Here is a 22,214-nt window from a genome sequence, read left to right as displayed (position 1 = left end):
AATCCACTCTCTGGGGTCAATAACACTGAATGAAGTAACTTGACACATCAGAGAATTCACTCAGGAAATCAAACTGAAGTTTAAAGAGTGATGAGTGACTTGAGGCGGTCACTTTTCCATTCGTACTTACTCGGATCGACTGGCACGGTTTTCACGGTTTTCCATTAGGTCATAGGTGTCAAACTCTGGCCCGCGGGCCAAATTTGGCCCGCAGCCTAATTACATTTGGCCCACGAAGCCATACCAAATTACTATTAGAGCTGGCCTACTGGTATTATACAGCTAATATATATATTGTTTAGTATTAAGCTTTGCTTGTTCCATATTCAGTTTTTCAGCAAAACGTGTTTGAGTCCATAAGAAAAGATTCATCCTTATATCTGGAGGAATAAATATATTTCAATAAATATTAACGTTAGCCCGCGACTTTGTTCCAGTTTTGAATTTGGCCCACTGTGTATTTGAGTTTGACACCCCTGCATTAGGTCATAGTTCATGGTACCCGGTACTTTTTTGGTATCCTAGCTCCAGGGCCGGATTCCAAGCAAGAACGAGTTCTGAGCAGGTACTAACATGTGGTTGTCAGACTGCATGTCACCGATTGGCTGGTCAGTGGCATCACTCGATGAGTCATGACAGCATCTCCTCTTTTAAACTCATCAACGAGGACACAGCTGCATAAAACAAGGCACAGTAGGTATATTCCCGCCTCCAAGGCCACCTTTGTTGTAGGTAGATGCGTTGGAATGACAACGACCGCTCAAATTTGTGTCAGGATACAGACAGCATTTCTGAGACATGACAAAATTATTTATGACAACATCTACTGTTAAAATGATTATTTAGCCTGTGTGCACAAAAATGGTCGATATGACATTTTTTAATCACAGTAACCGGTAAAGTGGAGGTGGCTGATATTTACACCAGGAAACTGGGTGTAGTGCAGGGGTCACCTCTCAGAGGTGGCAATTCAGCTATTTGACTCATGTTACAGCGACTCAAGAGTGAATGAACATGGTGCAATAAAAGTGGTTTTAGGAGTACTTTTTTTTTAAACTAACGACCTACAAATTCTATTCAGGTGTGTTGCAGCAAGGACACCTGTAAAAGTTTCAGGACACCGGCCCTCGAGGACTGGAGTTCAACACCTGTGGTGTAGTGGGAAGAACAAAAGGAAGAGTGAAGCTGCAGAGTGTGAGGAGTGTCAGAGTGAAACAATTTAAATTGCCACCTTCAGGCTTTTTATTCCAGTTTGTGCAGCTCATGCTGGGGCTTCAGTTATGCTGCTGTATTTTTGGATCATTTGCAGATGATTTTTCAAAGACTCGCAGACTGTTAACATTTAACTTAAAGTTTCTCATTTAGTAGCATGTGTGTGTAAGATGGGTTTTCGGTGTAAAGCATTAACTTTTAACATCCCAGCACGACTCAGCCTGGTGTTGTGGCGTTTTATCATTGTAAAAGCTGTGTTAAAGTAATTCAAAGCCATTCATAAATATAAAACGTGATAAACTAATGTTTAATTTCACTTTAAAATAAATGATTAAACAGTTCAGAGCCACAGTGGAAATCAAAAGCGAGGCAAACTTTTTTAACTGTGGGAAAACCCATGTTTATTCCACAGCACAGCCTGGTGGAAAAGCTGTGCAGGACACGCCTGCAGACATGAAAAGCTGTCACTGTGGGACTCCTGCAGGTGAGCACGAAGAGGCAGAAGCACTGCAGATCATTAGCTGAACAATGACACTGTGCTCCAATTTATGTCCCTAAAATAACGTTGTGGTGATTTTAGCACCTCAACTACAATAAAGAGGAATTCAAGAACAAATGTGTTGTGTTATTTCCACAGTTCTGCACATAGCATAGACATTGTGGTTTAACAGAATTAAACCACAGCTGTGGCAGAGCAGCGTGGTAAAAGGCGGCGATGCTGACTGAATGATGACACCATCACAGGAAGCTGGACGTCAGTAGCAGTAAAGCAGAGATGTGAGGTACACAGTGTGCTAATGTTTCATAGACACACACAGCATTTATTATTTCTGTAACAGCAGTCACCTTGAGTTGCTTTGTATTACAAAGACCCTACACTGATACAGAAACCCTGAGACGACCCCCTGTGAATGAGCAGTCAGCTCTAAATTCACTGCTCTAAATTTTAAGTGAAGATGCAAAGAAATCGTGCTGTAGAAATGGAGTCTGAAGTGTCTCCTGAGCAGTCTCTATATTGCTGTCCTACAGTTCATCATACATGTCTTCTTCCACTGTGGATGAACATTTTTGTAAATTATAACCTTCTGTTATGTAATTCAAAGCTTTGTCTGCATGTGAAAGCGTTCAACCCGAGCACATCTTTGTAAAAAGAAGGCTCATATATCGTGTTTCAGAGTGCAGTGTATGAAACAGTTGATCTCTTTTATGACTCCACTGGTGAACAGGTGACTTTGGGATGTCTGTGCACCATCCTGTTCACACTATACTGAAGCTCTAGTTTCACATGTTTAATTCAAATCTGGGTGCCTTCTGCTCTTTGTGTGAGACACGAGGAACACAACATCGCAAAGTAATGTGGAAATACAGCTTAGCTTCTTATTGAAAGGAAGAGGATGGTGTGGGAGCTCTCTCTTCTCCTGCTCACGCTGAGGTTCATGTGTAACATCTGCACACTAACCCATCATCAAGTGACAAAAACATCTGCATCAAACTGTCTTATATGGAAGGAAAATCCTGTAGATGAATATATATTTGTTTTACTGAGGCAAAAAGCAAAATATAATGAGTGAGGTGTTTTAACATGATCCACATTACAGCTGGCCCCAGGATTTCAGTTACACCATTTAAATCAATCATGTGAGCAATGCGTCATATTTAATCACGTCGAGAGTCGGGGTCTGGCAGCTGCGATTGGTTGTTCTAGCTCTGACAGTCTCTGAATAACTGAGACTGTTAATATAAAGTATTGAAATAGAATAACTGTCATCTTCAGTGATGCCACACAGACTGCATCTTCTGTCCTCCTCCTAAATTAAAAAAAAACTCAGTTCGGCAGCTCTGCAGTGATAAGAAACTGAAGTGTGTCCACTTCCTGATTCTCCAGGAATTCTCTTTTCTACTGATTTATAATATAGTCTTCCAAGTTAGAAGCTTAGATATGAACTGAAATGTCAGTCAGTATGTTCAGTTTTATACCTGTGCTGATTTCTGTCAGGCGTTTTCTAACACACACCTGGATAAACGATTCAGCGGAGGCAACTGAACTGTCCCTGAGCATGAACTCAGTTACAGCCTGCTGGCTCATTCTCATAATCTCCTCTCTTGCATCAATTCAGTTCAGTTCATTTCAGTTGGTGTACAAGTGGAGACGCGTGGGTTTACCGCCCAGTTATTGCCACATGGCTTCAGGAACGTCACTGATATAGAATGTGTCCGTTGAGTCTTTAGTTCCTTGGAAGAAATCCACCATAACATACGAAACCAACTGTGACTGTGATGTTTATGTACCGCCTCCACCCCCTTAGGCACGTGAAGGCTGAACATTGACAGAAAAGACATACTGACATATGTTCTTGTAAAAAGCAAAGCTGTGTGAGTTATTCTTGCTTAGACCTCTAAACACTCTGCTTTTCTGGATTTGGAGCTTGGCTAATGCTTACAGATGAGGGTATTCCATCCATAAAGGGCAGTTGAGAGGTCAGAACCACAAACTGACCGGCCCTGTAGTGATTACTGCAGCGGCTGCCTAAAGGTGGGCTGTGGGATTTTGTGAAAAATATTGTAAGAATACTCATTGGCCACCTCATGAGAAAAATGTATTTGAACTCTCAAAGAACCAGAGACAGGAAATATATCTGTGGGCTCATGTTTAAGCTCATGTGTAAGCTCAAAACATGTAGGAGCCAAGTTTTATCATAAGGGAGTGGCAGAAAAAACCTGTGGGACGGGTGTTTGTTTGACAGTGTATGCTTTCACCAGCTTCCACAGTTTTCATTTTCCAGGTAGCATCATGACCTTCAGAGGACAAAGTAGTTGAAGTACTAAGTCAATTTTTTACTCTTTAAGTGAAAAAATACAGTAGTAGTAGATACTAGTAGCAGTAGAAGATTAGAGTGTTTTCTACCAGCTATTATATATATTGAAAAAATCATGAGTGCATTAGATTAATGCACTCAGCTTTAACATCTGTTATGCTGAGCACAAGCAGAGACAATCAAAAAGAATAACAGAGATCTAGTTGTGGCTGCATTATACCAATATCTGCCTCCCACTGATAAGAATGAGAGTTTGTCCTGTTTTTGCATATGTACATTTTTCAGATCATCAAATTTGAATATTGGACAAAGATAGTGATGAAAGTTATGTAAACCTACCTGACCTGTGTGCAAAAGTAACGGCCCCTAAACCTGATAATAACTGGCTGTTCCACCACCAAGTATTTGTGATGCCTTCAGTGAGTCTTTCATGTCACTGTGAAGGAACTTTAGCCCACTCTTCTTTGCAGAAATGCTTTAATTCAGACACATTCCAGGATTTCCCAGCATGAATGCCTGTTTAAGGTCACATTGATGCAGCTCAGTCTGATTTAAGTCCAGACTTTGACTCCAAAACATTCATTTAGTCTTTCAGAGTCTTTTAGCCAATCAGAGGTGGACTTGTTGCTGTGTTTTTGATTAACTGTCCTGCTGTATAAGCTCTATCAAAAAGAAAAGTTCAAAGTTTTAAAGGTTTTGAAGGTTCCGTCTATCATTGTGCTTTTAAAGCCACACGTCCATTCACAAGCTGATTACAATGACAGCTGTCACTTGTGTCATTCCTTATATGTCGTGCGTCTGTAACTCAGTTTGCATTAGCTCTGTGTTTCAGCCTTTAGGATGATGATGAACTTCAGTCACAGGAAACCTGAATAAAGGAGATCCAGAGGAGATGGACGGGATCAGCAGAGGGAAGAAAAAATGAATGATGTACCAAACATATCAGATTTTCTGAGCTCCGTGCTCCTTTCCTTCACCTCATGACACAGAAAGTGGTCAGGAAAAGATAGAGCAGTCAGGTCAAACACTGCACCCTGCTGGTGAAACCCTGCAGAGGGCAGATCACTCCGGCTGAGTTCAGCTGTAATGGGAAAAACCTCTCACACTGTGCTGATGAGTCAGGGAACAAAAAGAGGATTTTCTTACAAATGCTTGTGTTTATTGAAAAAGCTCATGTCCACAGGCACAGCGGCACAGCATCATTGGGAAAAAAGCCTCAATCTACTGGCTAAATCAGGCTTTAGTAGAACAGTGCTGTGTTCATGCAAATATGTTTTCCATGCAGTTTGCATAAGTTTCACATCTCTTCTACATTCTCTGTGGTTAAATACGAAATAATATTGCACACACAATATTATAAAAGAGTACAGTCATGTGTGCTCGCTGAATTCGTTGTGCTTATTCGTGGGTCATTTCAAAATAAAATCAAGCAGCAGCTCCCATCTGACCCCTCACAATAAGCTGATTCCTTCAGATTATTTACTGATGCCACACATATCTTTACCTTCATACTGGGAATATTTTACACTCATGATTACTTTCATAAGTGCACATGAACCCGTCAGGGCTGAAAACACATTTAAGCTGCATCTCGATACATGCTCAGTCATCCAGGTAAAGAAACACCAATAAAGTTGATTCTGTTCATCTGGATGCTTTCAGTGGGAGAAACGTTTTGTCATCATCCTTCTTCAGCGAGAGTTTAGAGACTTCTTCAGTCTCAGCTGACTGCAGGTCTCCAACCTTATAAACAGTACCTCTGCACAATGACTGAAACCAGCCCACTGAATGAACACTGGGCTGTTTCTTCCACTGAAAACGCCAAGTCCAGATGGACAGAATCAACCTTTTGGGACATTTAAACTGTGTTTCAGACTGCAGCAGTTCGACTTTGTGAAGATGTTTCAGCTCTTATCCAGAAGACATCAGGTGTTTAACGCCACTCAGTTTAACTCTGCAGACCTCTGAACTCTGTTCCTGATCTCTGAGCAGCTGTGAGCAACAGTGTGACGATCTGTCACAGTTTAAGTGCATCCTGGGTAAATTTCAGGCTCATATCAGCAGGTGGGACAGGGGAGAGCAGGTGAAGGCTCGCTTGTACGGTAGGGTCATGTTGCAGCTGACTGTGAGGGGTTCGGATCGATCTCACGCAGCACGACCCAGCTCTAAAAAGCCTACGCACTGGATTATTTGTAGAATTATTGCTTCGGTCAGCGTAACGTGAGTCCGGCCACGGCGCTGCCTCCAACATTGCATAAATAATGAGGTGAGTGTAAACAAACAGTGCAGGTCCAAATACCAGAACGTCTCTTTTCAAGCAGCTTAAAGGCTGAAACGTTCATGTCTGAACAAATATTCAAGTATTATTGTGTCACCGCTAACAAAAAGGCCTGTGTGCTTCTCATGCTGTGGTTCACGTTCTCCTCAGGTCACGCTTGTTACAGTCATGAGGACCGCTTCAGAAGCTTCTGGTTCAGCGCCACGACGGTGGGCACGAAGCGGCTCTCCGAGACGAAGTCGCCGGCGATGATGTTCAGCGAGCCGTCCTCCTCGCCGGGCGTCTGCTCTTTGACCCAGCCGAGCAGCGTCGGGTACGTGGACATCACCAGGTCCTTCAGGGACTCAGTTGGGTGGGTGCAGATGTACTTCAGGTCCTCCGTCAGATTAATCCCCGTCACAAAGAAACCTCCTGAAACACACACGGTGAGATCCAGATGGTGAATGTGTTTAATCATCACCTGTCTGACATTATGACTCATCAGCAGGTCACCTGGTCTCCTGTTTTGTTGCTTCATGCGTTCAAACTCGTCAATCAGAGCCTCGGCTTTGCATTTGTTGGCCCACCAGTACGGGATGTCCGGCCACAGCTCAGTGTGCCGGCGCTCCGTGCTGTGCTCGTAGGACGCAATCACCTGGTAGCCCGAAGCCCAGAGCTTACGAAGAGTGACCTCAGCCTGAAAGCAACACATCAGAGCCGTGAACGCCTTAATAATCCAGGTAATGCAATCACCACGGCTCCCATAATCCTACCTAAAAGTTTAAATAAACCCCACCAGGCTCTTTAATATGAGTTAAAGGTCAAAGAAGTACACTTAATGGAAGTACACTTTTTTGATATATGAAGTTTGTGTACAGTCGGTTTTAATGTTTGCACATTTTGTGGGCGGGGCTAAACTGGAGGAGGCATAAATGGATGGATGAATCCTTTCTGTGTTTGATACCGACACTGGCTGACTGATGCGTGTGCGACTGCCGTGAAATGGGTTCATCCAGTGTGAGCTATTTAACGGGAGCGCCCTGTCAGCATGGAGGGCAGCACCTCTGCTGTAAATCTGTAAAACAGGGTACTTTGGGATTCTGTGCCGGCTTCACCCTTACAGTTAGAAACCTATGAGATGTTTCAGGAAACAGGAAGTGCGTCCGTACCTTTTTGGGACAGAGTTTGGAGGCAAACACGGTGCGTATGGTGGTGAGCAGCACCGCGTGGAGCTCCTGGCTCAGGCCGAGGAAGTGGCTGAAGGAGAGGACGACCACCTCTTTGGGATGAGCGTCCAGCCACTCTCGGATCTCCGTCAGCACTGTCTGTCAGAGACACAGGCGAGCTCAACCCTCACACAGCAAAATGAACTTTATCCCGCCCACGTGCACAGCTGATTTGACGTGTTATTGCTGCCATTTTGTTCCTAATGATGTAGTCCTGCTGTTTTCTGTTCCTGCTTTAAAACACACGTGTGGGATTGCTCATGTCAAACATAGTCAAAGTTTCTAAAAATGAGCTCCCTGAACACTCAGATTAACATAGGGATACTCTTACTCTGTGTGTGTGTGTGTGTGTGTGTGTGTGTGTGCTCATTTCCAAAGACGGTCTGTCTTTTATGGAAGTTTGACTTTTATGGAGAGAATATCACAGAATATCAACCAAAGACGCAGAACAAACCTGAAAGGTATAAACTGGTTTTCATGTCATTCAGTGAACGCGTATTAAAGGAAAACGCAACTCAGCACTTTCTGTCAAGCTTGTGATTCACATGTTCACTGCAAACTTCATGCTACTTGCGGTGTCATTTGTGACTGTCGTTAACAAGCTCCTCCCACCACCTTTCTCAGGATCATCCTCACTCCAGACTGAGGGGGGCTGACGGTAATTTTAGATTTCTGAATAATCGCACTGACAGCTTCACCTTCTCTCCTGTCGCTCCGTCACCCTGGTGCAGGTTTGCAGTCCTGCCTCTGACATCCGGTGACAGCTCTTTGGTCTTGCAGTCTGTGGACAGCGGTGCTTTATTCGCACACCGAGCTAAGATCAGGAGTATCTGACTGGGTGATTGTGCTACGTGGGCCACACAGCCATTCTGTGGGCATCTGTAGGGGATCAAATACTTATTTCAAACTGAGTTTCTGGATTTTTGGTTGATATTCTGTTGCTCTCTATTGAAACATAACTTTCTCTGTAAGCCGTGAAGAAGAAAGCTAAAAGCCAGACTGGATAACCATGAAGCCCACCGAATTCCAAATCTAAACCTGTCATGGATTTAGCATCTGTTTGCATATGTGTGACCGGGCTGTGAGTCACCTCCACAGTGAGCGTGGTGTAGACGCCATGGTAGAAGTACAGGTGTGTGGAGCTGTCGTTGGGCCTGTGTGCGATCCTCAGGTCGCAGTACCTCACCCCACAGTCCAGCTGATGCTTTATACAACACTCCTGAAACATGGAGGACACACAACTCATCACAGTAGGTCCGGCTTTATACACAAGAAGGACTAACACAGGTACAGTTACAGCCTGTCATCACATTGTGCTCTTCCTCCCCACTGTCAGCCGCTGGTAGAGGATCGTGGGATGGCTGGGTTTCTCTCTGATACTGTACAGTGTAATCCGCCTGAGGCGGCAGCTATTTCAGAACAGTGCTGTAAAAGTATTACCTGGGTTTTTGCCCACTTGTACACAAATGGGCGAATGAGGGGCTTCATGAATTTGTCGAGCTTCTGCAGCATGTCAGGCTGCATGAGGTCGATGGGAGACCTGTCGTCCATATCCAGGCAGTAGGTTATTGCATTATGGCTGCCTGAAAGGGACAAAGATAATCCTGAATGTTCCACTTTGCCCTGACAGACTTCCTGCACATATAAAACTGTGGATCTGGAGCTTCTCTAACCCCCAAACTGAGCCCAAAACCTTTAAAGTCACACAATAAATACTGTTTTTGGCATGTGTGTGTAAAAAAAGGTGCTTTATCAATGTCTTCATTTATTAATCAACCATTTTTAGCAGCTTAAATGACCGAGTCAGCACATGTATGATCCTTGTTAAAACCGCTGTTCCTGTTTCTCTGACAGATATTTCAAATGTTCAATAAAACCAGGAAAATGTAACTGAGAAAATGAATTTTCATTTTACTGCTCGTGACAAATCCGAGCTCATGTGGAATTTGGCAGAAACTACGTGTCATAAAATTTGGGACGGAGCAACAAAAGCGTGTGAAAGTCAGCGGTGCTAAAGAGAAGATCAAAAGTGTGCTGGCAGCAGGTCGGTCACGTGATCAGGTAGAAAAAGATCATCTCAGAGAGGCGGAGCTTCTCAGAGGTTCACAACCTGTTTCAGAATCGCAGTCCTCGCTGAGAACATCTCATCATCTACACAACATGCCATCATCAGCACACTCAGAGGATCTGGGGGAATCTCTGTGCGCAGGCTGATGACTGTAACCTTCAGCAGAAACACTGCTCTGTGATAAATCTGTGCACGGCTCAGGAACACTTCCAGAAACCAGTGTCTGCAAGCAGCTCGGCGTGCCGTCCACACATGCAGTTACAGCTCCGTCACACCGACACAAAGCCACGTGTGACCATGATGGAGAAACGGCACTGCCTCCTCTTTAAAATGGACCAAGGCAAAGAGGAAACTGATCTCATGTCGTGTCGTAGTCTTGAAAAGATCCACTGCTCCATCCAGAATCAAATCTGGGGTCTTTTTCAGACAAACCTCTCTAACCTTCAATTTAAGGATGTTCCTGCTGACTAACTGATTTGCTTATTCCATAGAGGTCCGATGTGTGTCTGTGTTAATGGGAATGTGAAGCTCAGTGGAGTGCAGCTAACTTCTGCGTGGTTTGTAAGAAAAGGGTTTGTTAGTATCAATCGCCCCTCCTGGGTTGTGTTTTTCTGTTTATTTGTTTGTTTGTTTTCTTTTTTCTTTACCTATGTGCTAACATAAAACGTTCTGTTTTGTATTCAATGTAACCTGTTTTTGTGTTTCACTTTTCTTTTCTTTTTTTCGTAAACTGTATCCACAATCACTCACTGATTCAAAACAGTTTTTTCTGTTCTACAGTGAAGAAAATGCGCCTTTCTTTATGTTTTACTCAGCGTCTGACTTTGTTGGAGCTTTTCTGGGTTTGTACTTGTGGGTCAAGAAATAAAGCCACTCACTAAGACGACAATAAGACATGCTGCATAACAAACAGAAATGCAAACACACAAATCTGCATTTGGCTTTTCTTGGTCTCCTTGCAGCACATTTCCTTTATTGCTCCAATCTTTCCTTTCTTACTGAGTCTGCTGTTTGATCTCAGATTTCTGTCATTGGTTAATTTAATTACCACTTAAAATTGTAGTTCAATAGGAAACAGTTCAATCAGGCAGAAAACATGAAGAGGCTGATAAATGAATGAACAGGTGAATCTCTGACTGTCAGAGCAGCAGGTGAACTGTGTGTGTGTGAAATGTGGACACAATGTGTTCATCACGTCCTCACAGTCAGAGAATCATCAATAAACCAGAGATAATAAGACAGAACAAACTGATTCAGGTCCCATCACACCATCAGCATCATCTGCCCCCAACACCAGGCCTACCTGGGATGGCCAGGTGGAACAGCGGGATGTCCCACAGCGCGCATGGCAGGCGAGACATCCAACTCTCCATGGGCAGCTCCATCAGGCTGGGCTCACTCAGCCCGGACATCACTGCTGCTGACACACACACACACACACACACACACACACACACAAACACAGGTTCACTGATTACATTGTGTTATTAATGGTTAATAAAGTGAAAGTGAGCAGGTGCGTGCACTGCGCTGTTTCACAGCAGTAAACTTGCGCGTGCCTGTGTGTTTATGTGTGTGTGCTGCAGTCAGCCCTCCTCACCTCATCTGATCGTCACTCTGTCTCAGATCCGCTTACGCGAGCACAGCCCGCTGACAAAGGCCACGAGCCGCCGGTCTGAGAGCGCGTGCACGAGTCATGACCGGAGCGGCACATTAAGCATGTGTGACGGACACGCGGAGGAAGCTGGGATCCTCCGCAGCAGATCTCTGTCTGTTACCGGTGAGCCGTGACCCGCCGCGCGCTTCCGGTCGCCGCTGCGAGAGCGCGGCTCCGCTCTTAAAGAGACCGCAGGACCGCGAGGCTGCTGCAGCCCCGCGCGCACACGCGGCTCACCTCCAAAATGCACGTGAAGGTAAAACATCTGGAGAGACGTCACGACGTTTGATTAGCTGATGAAACGCCTGTACATAAAAGATGGACATTCTCTCCCATTTCCAGCAGGGGGCGACTCGTCTGCTCTCTGGTCTTCCTGTGTTTATTGTGGGACTGTACAGGTGCCGGACATTCCAGTGAGCACACTGAGAGTAGACGTCTGACCCAAGAGCAGCCAATAAAGTTAAAATGACAGTCAGTCACAGCAGGACTCACAACCTCAGAAGGATCTCCATCACAGTTCCATCTAGTGGAGGGAGAGGGTCTCTGTAAATATGCGCAGTTACTCTCACTGGACACTTCACTAGGTACACCTCACTAGCACCAGATTGACGCTTCGGAGCTGATCATTGTGACATCATCGCACAGCTGACGACCACCCCGAACCAGGCAGGATGGATCCAGACATGGTCAATGGGAAAATCCCAGCAGATCCTAAAACAATGCTCAGTTTGAAGTTAAGCGGCTCATCATCAAGAGCACTGAGCCGCTGCTGTGATTGGCTGATTAAATATATGAGTTAAAATGGAAACAATTAAAATGAAGGCAGTGCCAATAAAACACAAATGTGTGACTGCTGTGGGACAGAGGTGACTGGGTGGTGTGAACTCTTTCCCTGCTCTATCATACGCACCATCTTCATACCCACCTCTGACCCAACCACCCTACAATCACTCTGATTGTGTTTGACACTATTGTTTATAAAAGATTGTGTTGTATATAAGACTTAAGTGTCACACTGAGGGGTGTGGGAGAACTGCAATTTCAAATTCCTGTGTATGATCTGTACATGTGGTTTTTGACAATAACACTAACTTTGAAGTATGAAAAACATCTCAATGTTTTGTGTCAACGGTTTTATTTAAACTACACACGCTAAGTGCATCACAGGTACATTTCACAGGCCCGGTGTCCTGAAAGCTTTGGAAAGATAAAAGAATGAAAAGTGTTTTATTATTATTGTGACTGAGTGATGTTTAAATTTATTTCATAGATGACGACACACTGCCCTCCCCTACATGAGTATCGATACCAGTACCAGCAGTATTGACCCTCTACTTACTTGGCCTTGGATTAATACCATAAGTATTGCAGTATTGTGCAGCAGTACCTGAAACCACAAACAGAAAACCTGCTTGCTGACTTTCCCTGAAAACTGATGAACATTCAATTAATTCAAGCATCAGACTTTAACATTTAGACTTTATTAAAAAATGATTTTCCAAACGAGGAACAAACATGAAAAAACATCTTTGTGAATATGTTAGTGTTGGAGCGCCGTGGGTGGGCGCACAGCTTCACCCTCACACACACACACACACACAGGCTCAGAATGGCGAGCGATGGAGGTCAAAGTTTAACTCTGGGCTTCATGTAGTGTTTCCTGCAGCCGCTCCACCTGCCTGGAGCTGCCGAGGATTCAACCTTCTGCTCGCAGCTGAGCCGACAGGCCCGTTTACAGCCTGTGACCATGCCTGCGGTCTGTGTGGAGACACCACGCTGAGGCACGAGAGACGGTTTCTGTTAAATGAGGAAGGATCTGCGTAAAAATGAGGTAAAAATGAAGGTATAAAATAAAAGCACTGACTCAGCATCTGTAGAAAAATAGGACAAACCCGTGACGGGTTCTGTTTCTGCAGCTCAACCCAAAAAAAGAAACCGACTCGTTTCAAATATGGCGCTTGCCTCCACCTTCTGACCACCGCGTCACGCTGCTGGTGCTTTGGTCCTGGAGATTATGTCACTGTTTTGGCCATGTTTGCGGACACTCGAGCTTTAGTGGTTCGTGGGCAGCAAACAGGACACAAAAACTGAGCGACAGTGTGCACGCAGCTCAACTCAGACCGCCGACTAATATCATTACTGCAATAAACCAAAAGCAGACGTCTGAAGGTCAGAACGTCGACCCAAGACCACACTCACATTCACCAGAGGTTGCATTTGAACGTTATAACTGAACCTGATCGACACTGAAGCGTTCGCAGTGAAATCGCTCTCCAAGATGGTTTAATCCTCAAAGCGAACCTCTCGGCTGCTCGTAGTGACACAAGTGGAGAGGCGGTTAGATCATGTGGCAGCAGCACAGATGTTGTCTTTTACCCTGTTTCTAAACCCAAAAGGGGTCAGTCAAGCTCTGAACACGTTTTCCTGATTTTCAGATCACAGCTGAGGTTTAAACTCCGCCCCATGACAGCAACTTTGCGTGATTCTCAGCTCCAACAGCCCTTCCACTTGAAACAAGCTGTTTACCACTGCTCCTGGTTATTGTCTTCTGATTAGCTGCCCCTCTAGCTGTTCCAAACAGCTTGTAGGTGGGGTTTCTATTCTCTCTCTGTGACTTCAGAGGGCCAACGGTATACAAAAAAAAACAAAAAAAAAAAACTGATAAACTGAGTGTTCAGAGCAGTTGGAGCTCAACTGACGTGATCATCGAGCAGGAAGTGCAGGTACACGACAGGAAGTAAGGAGAAGAGCACGCCCACTTTTTATTCTATTTTTTTTGGGCTGAGCAGCAAGAATTGCACCTCGTAACAGAAACTGCAGCTCGCTTTCACAATTAAAGTTTGTGATATAATAAAGGCTCATCATGATGATTGAAGACCTCAGTTCAGTGTCTGTCGCACCATGGAATGTGTTTCTATTGTTTCTAACTGTTTCTGGAAGCTAAAGCGTGTGGAGTGTTTCTGCACACAGAAGGCATTCGTGTTTTCAGAAAGGTAGACAAAGAGTTGCAGCACCTCGGTGTGAAGGCAAAAGCAAGGAGACGTGCAGCGCTGACGGGCGGGAGTCACGTGGTATTTACATGCCCGTGTGCACACAATACACTAGGGTCCCCCCCACAGCGCCTCCCGCCCTGAGCGTCCCTTCAGAAATCCTGTCCTCCTCTTCTTGGCGATCTGCTCATTAGCTGTGAAATCACTGACCGTTCTCAGGACCAACATGGGTGGAGACAAACATCGTCACATGATGGGAAGACAGCGTTGGGTGTGTATGTTTCTGCACGTGCGCTCCAAGAGATGCTGGGGCCGGAAACATGGTCGGTATGTTAGGACTTAGCGAGCAGATCGCCTTCACGGTGCATCCTCGTGCGGACCATCAGCCCCGCAGTTTGCACAGCCGTCACCTCTGCATGGCGTGCCTGGAGCCCGGTGCCTGTTTCCCTTTCCTCGGAATGTCCGGCAGCCCGAGTGGCCGCCTGCACTGACCTTTGGCCTCTGGCTCAGAGTCGCTGAGCTCAGCGTCGGGGCAGTACCCGTCGCTGTCCTGATACGATCGCGCGCTCTTCAAGCGGTGCTCTGGTGCTGGTTTGGCCCACAGCCTTTCCTTGGCACCGCTCTTCCGGGACAGTTTGTCTGCCCGCAGGTCCTCGGTGGTCCGGACCAGGTTGATTGTGGCCTGTTTGAAGGAGCGGCCAAAGTGCTCCATGGCGGACTTGCGAAAGACACTCTTCTCGTTTGCGGTGTTGCGGTCAGCGGGCGTCTGGCATGAGCCGTCTCTCTGAGCAGCGCCCTTCTCCAGCACGCCGTTAGATTTGGCCAGGCGTGCTCGGTCTCGCTCCAGTCTGCCATTGCTGTTGGAAGGCTGTCCGTGAAGCGCGCCATGCAGCGTCAGAGGTTTCCCGCTTGGTTTAACGTGCTGCGGCGCACCGCTGGTGGAAGACGTTCGACCGGTGGTGCGCTCATCTCTGATGCTGCGGCCGTGCAGCTGAGGCTTCCCCTGGCCCACCCCCTCACCGCCGTGCTCACCCACATTCCCGCTGTTGTCTGGGCACAGCGGTCCGTTCCCAACACCCAGAGCTTTGGGCATCTTCAGCTTCAGAGTGATCCTCGGAGGAGGCCGGGACAGCACACTCTCCAAGGGGAACGAAGCAGGAAGACCTGCAGAGAAAACACATGTTCAGTCCCTTTTTCTCTTTTCCATAATCACATCACAGACAGCTTAAGAGTCCTCACAAACTACTGTTTTATCCTTTACTTCATCATAAAAAATAAAAAAAGAATCATAAATCCATCATAAATCCTTCTGATCCCCATGGAAAACCACTCCTACCTTCGTAGAAATCCCCAACACCCACATTCAGCTGGTTTTAAATATACCATAACTTCAATAAATTTAATGACGCTTCCAAACATCACCTTCATACCCAAGTTATTGTGCATACATTAATTTACATAATTATTCAAAACTCAAACCAGATCATTTTACAGTGTGAACTTTACCCCATTTCTGATTAGTCACTGTAAAATCTGGGCTCGCCCCTCAGCAGGTAACTCAGGCTCACTTGGAGCTTCAAGTTAAGCTTTGAAAGCTGTGATCCAAATTAATTATTAATAAATAGAAAGAAATGAAAATGATCCAAATCATAAAATAAATTTATGATTCTGACGGGATGTTCTTCTTATCACATACCGAGGGTTGGTTTCCACCTGCTCATTAACAGGTAAAATACACAGAAACTTTTCATAGGAGTCAAAAATCACTAATTTCTCACTGAAAAGCTTTGACAAGTTGAAAATAATCCTATGTGGGATGATCCCTCTGAACTGAGCCGAGTCTGAGCTTTGCTTTGTATTTTTCTGTGACGTGACCTGCTCTGAGGTCAGCTGATACAAAGAGCAAGTCACAGAGCCGGTGCTGCTTCTCACTGTGAACTCACCTGCAGACATCTCCTGGTTTGTGAGCTTCACATGCAAGTTGAACATTTGCTCCTGAGCTTTGCTCTGCAGCAGCTTCAGCTTCTCCCGCCGACTCACCATGTAACACAGGTTCCTCACCTGCAGCCAGATACACACAACTTTATTAAAGACAGCAGTATAGATGGGATCTGATTGGCTGACACAGGTTCACGCCTCAGAGTTTCTATAAATGCTACTGAATCAGCAATGGTTGCTCTGACACCGAGTGCATGCGCCGATCATTTAGGCTAAAGCTAAAAAACCACATCACCACTAACACAGGCTGCACACACACACACGGCACAGAGGAAGCACCCACCCTTTCTAGGTCCTGCCTCAGGTGCATGAACATACGCATCCGGGTGTGGATGCTGTCCTCCTGCGGCTGGAGCACCAGCTGCTCCTCCTCCTCTTTAGGGGGCAGCAGAGCCCTGTTGAAGCTGCTCTTCCTTTTCAGCTTCCAGTACTGGTAGATGAAGTCCACCAGGTGCGGGGACAGCCCAAGGTCCCGGGCCAGCTGCTCGGGCTCAATCAGGGTGTAGAACTCCTCCTCCAGCTCCTGCAGCCGCTGAGCTCGCTGGCCCCCCTTCCCCGCCTCTCCAGGGGCTTTGGATCGAGCCGGGCTCAGGCCAGCCTCTCCGGCTTTGGGCTGGCTGTGTTTTAGGCAGTACGACTTGAACTTGACTTCATCCCCTTCATCCAGGATCGTCTTCATCTCCAGGCTGTGCTGGAATGCACAGGTCACGTGGAAGGGGGTGGTGCAGTTCTTTACTGAACACTGAACAGGGGGAGAGAGCGGACAGAGTTACTTGAGGGAAAAGCCAGCTTATGTCCAGGGCCAGTGCAGACCTCTTGCTGCAGACGGTTCGAGGATCATAAAATCAAACTTGAATGTCTGCAGCCATGCAATCAGTCTAAAGTAATCTCTATGGCATGAAACGGAAGGAATAACTCACCTGGATGCACGCACCTGTCTTCAGCTTGCACAGACTGCAGATCAGAGACCAGCGACTGGGGGGGATGTGGGAGACTTTGGTGATGGGCTCCATCCTCTCTGGACAGGCGATGCTCACCTGCAGGATGGAGGCCGAAAAATAGAAGGCGATGAGGAGCACACAGAGGACACGACAGCACCACACATTTTCACTGTCACTATCATTTCTGCACATGTGCTCCTTTATTAAAGGTCTATAGACCAAAGCAGTAAATATTTTCATCTCAGTCTCTGATACAAAAAAACCCCCAAAACATTATTTGTCACTGTTGGTGTTGTTGCACCCACTTCCCCTCACCCCGGATTCACTTACCTCAGGGATCCACAGAGCGCAGCTCACATGAGCCCACCTTGTGCCGGCTCGTGTCGCCTTCATGGCCCCGCCTTTCTGGGGACACAGGAGGCACTGCGGGTCAATACCGAGGACGCATGTCCGGCACAGCCAGTTACCAATGGGCACCTTAACAATGCCGTAGCACGCCTGCGGAAAGAACAGTGGGATGCAAGTGATGTGTAACCAGAACATCAGCAGAAACAACACAAAAACAAGTGTGCTGCCCGGGGTTCCGACACACGCTCCAGTCACAAGGTCAGGGCTAGCAAAAGCAGAAAGGCGTTTCCTACCTGGTGCACACAGATGTTGCACTTGTCACAGAACACCATGTCGTTGCCCTCCTCGCTGTCCGGAGAGCGGCACACATCGCAGATGACGTCTTCATCGTATTCAATCCCCAGACCCTCCACTGTCTCGATGGCGTGCTTCATGTTGTCGTGGCACTGCCTCTCCAGCGCCTCCATCGCTCGCTCCATCATTAGCTCGTCCACCGGCTCTTCACCTGCAGGACCAAACAGCAACATCCCACGTGATCAGACACTCCCGACAACAAGAACAGAGGTGTCTGAAGTATTCAAAGTGTGGACTGTGCCCCCCCCAGTGGGCAGCACCAGTGCTGCAGATGGCCCTCATTTATAATAAACAGGAAGGTTTAACTTTGAAAAACAGCCAAATATTAAAATACTCATAAAAATACATGTAAAAAGCCTCAAATACAAAGCCAACAGAAGACAAAAACAAATGTGCAGAAACAGAAAGAAGGAAGATGCAGCATCACGCTGGATCATCGGGCCCGTCTTACCCATGCGTTCAAGCTCGTGGTTGAGCGCATGCAGCCAGTAGAGGTCCATGTCATCCAGGTCGTAGCGGCACATGGCCTCCGCCAGCTCTTTGATGCTCACGAATCCCGGCTCCTTGGACTCCTGGCTCCAGCACTGGATGTACTTCTTCTGGTGGGCGTACAGCGTTTCCTTCTGCTTCTCCGCGATTACTCTGAAAAGAAACAGCAGAGAGCCGTTAGACTGAATAGCTGAACCAACCAGAACCTGCTTCAAAGAGAGCCAACAATCACATTTAAAGGTCAAAGCTGTAATGATTGCGATATCTCCTCCTGCTGTGATTGAGAGAGCGAGGTGATCAGCTGATGCCGAACGTATTTGCTCTCCTGTTTGCACTTTCAGACTGGTCTGTGGTCATGTTGAAGCCATGGCACAGATTCTTTCTCCTCCTCCTCCAGGAGACGCAGGAGCATTCCCGATCCAGCTGACAGGTGAATTCCCCCCCAGGGCTCCTACCACTGGGTCATGAGATACCTGAGCCGGTTCCCGTTGGGGTGGAGCTCCTCCAGAGCATTCAGTCTCTGAGGCAGTGTCTGACGTGGTCATGTGCTCAGCTACGGCTGACTCGTGTAAACTTGTCACTTGAGTACGCTGATCAGCGTACTCAAGTACCTGTATGAAGAGGAGATGGAAAACTAAGATGTTTGGGAGGCGGTCAGACTCACCTGACGGACGGCTCTGGGATGGTGTCTGGGCTCGCTGGTACCTGCACTCCTTTCTCCCACTCCTGCTTCCAGGTGTCTGCCAGCAGGTAGCAGTCCTCTGGGGAGATGTGGTGGGAGTCAGGCAGCTTCATTGCACTGATCAGGTCTTTCCTGAACACCTGTGGGGGAGAGAGACGCACACAGGTAGTCAAACGCCATCCTGACATTTACTGACACTCAGCAAAGTCTGATACACACCTCAGCTGGCTTCTTCGGGTTGGATGCAGGCGTTCCAGGTTTGCTCCCATATTTGTTGGAGGAGCAGAATGAGGTCGATGGACCTGAAAGAAGAAAGAGGCGAATAAAAAGAAATGAAGGAGACAGTTTGGTCTGGGTTACGGGTCACGCTGCCATGCCGCGACTGTTTTTGGACCCCAAGCCTGAGAGTGGTGTACCTGTGTCCGTCTGTTCTCACATCCAAAACACCAGGAGGCAGCACAGTTTCGCTCTGTGACCGACACTCTTCAGTCGATTGAAACTTGCCATCACTAGAGGGCAACGTTAGGCTGAGGTGTGGCATCAGATTTTGATGTTAATTTTTGGTTGTTGTTGTTGTTGTTTTTTTAAATCAGAAAGGTTTCCAAAGAACAGTTTAAATATTAAATAAGAATCTTTTTGGTCTTGGTCAATTCTTTAAACATGTTAAGACAATGTCTCCACGGAACCATGAACAGCATCCATGTGACGTGTTCAGGGAGACGCACGTTAGGCACATTTACAGGTGTGATGCACCAACAGCATAAATCTGAAATGCTCGAACAGCGTTTTCACATTTTAAAACTGGAACAGGCTTATTATTTTCCAGTTTTAATGATGCTGCCGTCTCACACTGATTATTCAAATGGGATCCTTTTGATTCTTTTGCACCAACAGGCAAGACTGCATACAGATCACTTTCTTCTGTTGTTACAGAAATAGTTACAGAGCAGTCACAGGTTAGAAATGATGATGACGCCGGAAACGAAGTGGCAAGCTTGACTCACTCTCATTGTCAGAAGTGTCACTGCTGCTGGAGGACCGGAGGCGTTTCATCCTGTATCATCCTGCAGCAGCAAAAGAAGATGATGACATTCAAATATTGATGATTTTTAAGGCCAACGGAACAGAAGTTTGTGGACACAAAGAAGAAATTTGTACTCACCGTAAACTTCAAATTGAAAAGCATGCTAGTAGATTCTTCTGTCAGACCGCTTCAGTTCATATCTGCAAACCACAAGCAAATAAAGACATTTATAAAATTACTCAACTATTACTTCACTGACTACATGTTATTATATCTCTGCTGTAACTTTCTAATTCACTTGCTTTTAACGCATCATCATCACATATGATCACTTTTGTTTTATTACTTTGTGTTGCATCTCTATCTGTGAAGGACGGAGCAGCACTCACCCGCCTCACAGGTGTCATACAGACACATCACACACAACAAAGACTTACAGCAGTTCTTCTTAAAAATATTTGGTTTTTATAACTTTTAAATCATATCTGTGTCAATAAACAGGAGGTGGAAGAGGCCAGAGCGACACCAGTCCTAGATACAGAACGCTGTTTCAACAGGGGGCACAAGCCTGACATTCCCCATGAAGACACGAGGAAGAGGAGGAGCCAGGAGCCCCTCTCCTTGCCATACCATAGTGACGTACACCTCACGTGAAAAGCTCAAGTCAACTTACAGTGTTGGAAGCTGTTGGTAAATATAACAGCAGGTTCTCCCTGATAAACAAAAATCATATTTTCACTCCATGTTTGTGCTTTTCCACTTGACTTTTCAGTAACCTTAAGCACCAGAAGTTGCAGTTCCTTTATTGTCCAGCAGAGGCTGCAGTGAGTTAGCTCTCATAGACTCCCTCATGGACTCAAGGACCACAGTATTGTTTCTGTGTTGCCAATTTCCTCGTTGCCAGGTTTTTAAAATAGTGGTTCATGAAGGAGACACTCTCATGACTCCTCAAGTGACGTCATTGACTAGCCAATCGGTATCTTGCAGTCTGTTGACATCACATTTTCAGATCGCTTGGAACCCCAGTGGAGTATGTACAAAAAAGTACCGGGTACTATGACCTATCCCTAACAGAGAACCCTAAAAACCGCGACGAGCCTACCCGAGTAGGTACTAATACTAAACAGTGGGCTCACTTCTGCCCCCAAATAAAACCAGTATGGCAGCAGCTACCACTTCAATGCTGAGGGTTCCACGCTGACGATGAGTGCTCCCTCCATCTTTTATGTACAGTGTGTGGAGGCTGTTCAAACAGGTTCATATATGTAAGATCTCATTACTCCACAGCAAGGTGTGGCAGGTGTTCTCCACCTGACATCTAACCTGTGGAGGGAGGGTGCACGGATATGACGTCAGGTTGTGTAAAAAGCGCACCTGACAGGAAACGATGAGAAAAGGCTAACACACTGTTTACTTCCCTCCCTCCTCCTGTTTTGTGCCGTTTCTTGGCTCACCTGAAAGAAAGCCTCACACACCTGTGTAAAGTGTTGGCGCCAAACTGTAAGGCCTGCCCGCGGGCTGGGAAATCAAACATAGGCGCCTCCATCACTCAAACATGTCACTTCCTCGGAGGCTCTGAGGCGGGCATCTGTGCTGCTCCGCTGGGTTCATACCCCGGGAGCCTACCAGCCGCTCGTGGTTCCGGGGTTAAATGGCAGGACGGCCCCAGAGAGAGCGCAGGCCCCGGGCCTGAAGGGACCGTCCAGGGCAGAGCCCAGAGCTCAGGCTCAGCTCGCCACCACATTGTTCACATTTTCCCGCTCATACCTGCAGTCCCGCCGCTGCCGCCCGCGTTATTCCGCTCGCACGGTCCTCACACGGCCTCGGCCCGGGCTCTGGTTCCGGACTCGGTACTTCTATCCCCGCAGCTCAACGGGAGGATCCAGCTCTGCTGCCCGGACACCAACACGCCACAACGGCCCTATTGTACAGTGCAGCCCACCGGGTCCTAAACCCCGCCGTCGCAGTCAGCCTCCGCCTTCCTCGGAGTGGTGCTAACGCTGCATTACCGCCCCCAAGCGGTGGGAGTGTGAACCCCAGGCAGATTTTTGTTCGATAAAACGAGACTTGGAAAATGAAACAGTCCGTTTGTGGCAGGGGCGGATCTAGAGGGGTGGCATTAGTTGCCATAGGGTGCCACTCTAAAATGATT

At 46.6% G+C, this 22,214-nt stretch overlaps 2 protein-coding genes across 6 annotated transcripts; both read right to left on the bottom strand.

Moving 5' to 3' along the window:
* Positions 1 to 5,189: 5,189 nt before the first annotated feature.
* On the bottom strand, positions 5,190 to 11,373 carry plcxd1.1 (phosphatidylinositol-specific phospholipase C, X domain containing 1, tandem duplicate 1). Of its 4 annotated transcripts, XM_035907558.2 has the most exons (7): positions 11,180 to 11,373; positions 10,883 to 10,996; positions 8,952 to 9,094; positions 8,602 to 8,730; positions 7,455 to 7,610; positions 6,799 to 6,982; positions 5,190 to 6,717 (listed from the first exon to the last, which is right to left on the bottom strand). In XM_035907558.2, exons 2-7 carry the CDS (start codon positions 10,989 to 10,991, stop codon positions 6,473 to 6,475), a joined length of 966 nt encoding a protein of 321 aa, XP_035763451.1. In that variant the 5' UTR covers positions 10,992 to 10,996; positions 11,180 to 11,373; the 3' UTR covers positions 5,190 to 6,472. The 4 variants fall into 4 exon arrangements, with proteins under 4 accessions (XP_035763451.1, XP_087692222.1, XP_087692221.1 ...); XM_087836096.1 differs by having other exon boundaries at positions 5,190 to 6,982; positions 10,883 to 10,999; XM_087836095.1 differs by having other exon boundaries at positions 5,190 to 6,982.
* A 1,322-nt stretch (positions 11,374 to 12,695) lies between these two features.
* jade3 (jade family PHD finger 3) lies at positions 12,696 to 21,987 on the bottom strand. Of its 2 annotated transcripts, none has more exons than XM_087836184.1 (12): positions 21,830 to 21,987; positions 20,201 to 20,262; positions 20,043 to 20,102; positions 19,258 to 19,340; positions 19,021 to 19,178; positions 18,319 to 18,509; positions 17,807 to 18,018; positions 17,496 to 17,663; positions 17,145 to 17,261; positions 16,508 to 16,966; positions 16,170 to 16,287; positions 12,696 to 15,390 (listed from the first exon to the last, which is right to left on the bottom strand). In XM_087836184.1, the coding sequence occupies exons 3-12, from the start codon at positions 20,089 to 20,091 to the stop codon at positions 14,633 to 14,635; spliced, it is 2,313 nt and encodes a 770-aa protein (XP_087692310.1). In that variant the 5' UTR covers positions 20,092 to 20,102; positions 20,201 to 20,262; positions 21,830 to 21,987; the 3' UTR covers positions 12,696 to 14,632. The 2 variants fall into 2 exon arrangements, with proteins under 2 accessions (XP_087692310.1, XP_087692311.1); XM_087836185.1 differs by having other exon boundaries at positions 17,496 to 17,570.
* Positions 21,988 to 22,214: the final 227 nt, after the last annotated feature.

This window comes from Neolamprologus brichardi, chromosome 23 (assembly GCF_056152115.1).
Source record: "Neolamprologus brichardi isolate AB-2024 chromosome 23, ASM5615211v1, whole genome shotgun sequence".
Lineage (NCBI taxonomy): Eukaryota > Metazoa > Chordata > Actinopteri > Cichliformes > Cichlidae > Neolamprologus > Neolamprologus brichardi.
Note: the sequence above shows the minus strand (reverse complement) of the source record. Positions and strands in the feature narration are given on the sequence as shown.

Coding starts and splice junctions, on each gene's coding strand:
- plcxd1.1 (XM_087836096.1), bottom strand. CDS start 10,991: ATGTCCGGGCTGAGTGAGCCCAGCCTGATGGAGCTGCCCATGGAGAGT. Junction 8,731..8,951: donor ACAAGTGGGCAAAAACCCAG/GTAATACTTTTA, acceptor TCCATGTTTCAG/GAGTGTTGTATAAAGCATCA. Junction 7,611..8,601: donor ACACCACGCTCACTGTGGAG/GTGACTCACAGC, acceptor TGTCTCTGACAG/ACAGTGCTGACGGAGATCCG.
- jade3 (XM_087836184.1), bottom strand. CDS start 20,091: ATGAAACGCCTCCGGTCCTCCAGCAGCAGTGACACTTCTGACAATGAG. Junction 19,179..19,257: donor ACCCGAAGAAGCCAGCTGAG/GTGTGTATCAGA, acceptor TCTCCCCCACAG/GTGTTCAGGAAAGACCTGAT. Junction 15,391..16,169: donor AAACCAGGAGATGTCTGCAG/GTGAGTTCACAG, acceptor TTTTCTCTGCAG/GTCTTCCTGCTTCGTTCCCC.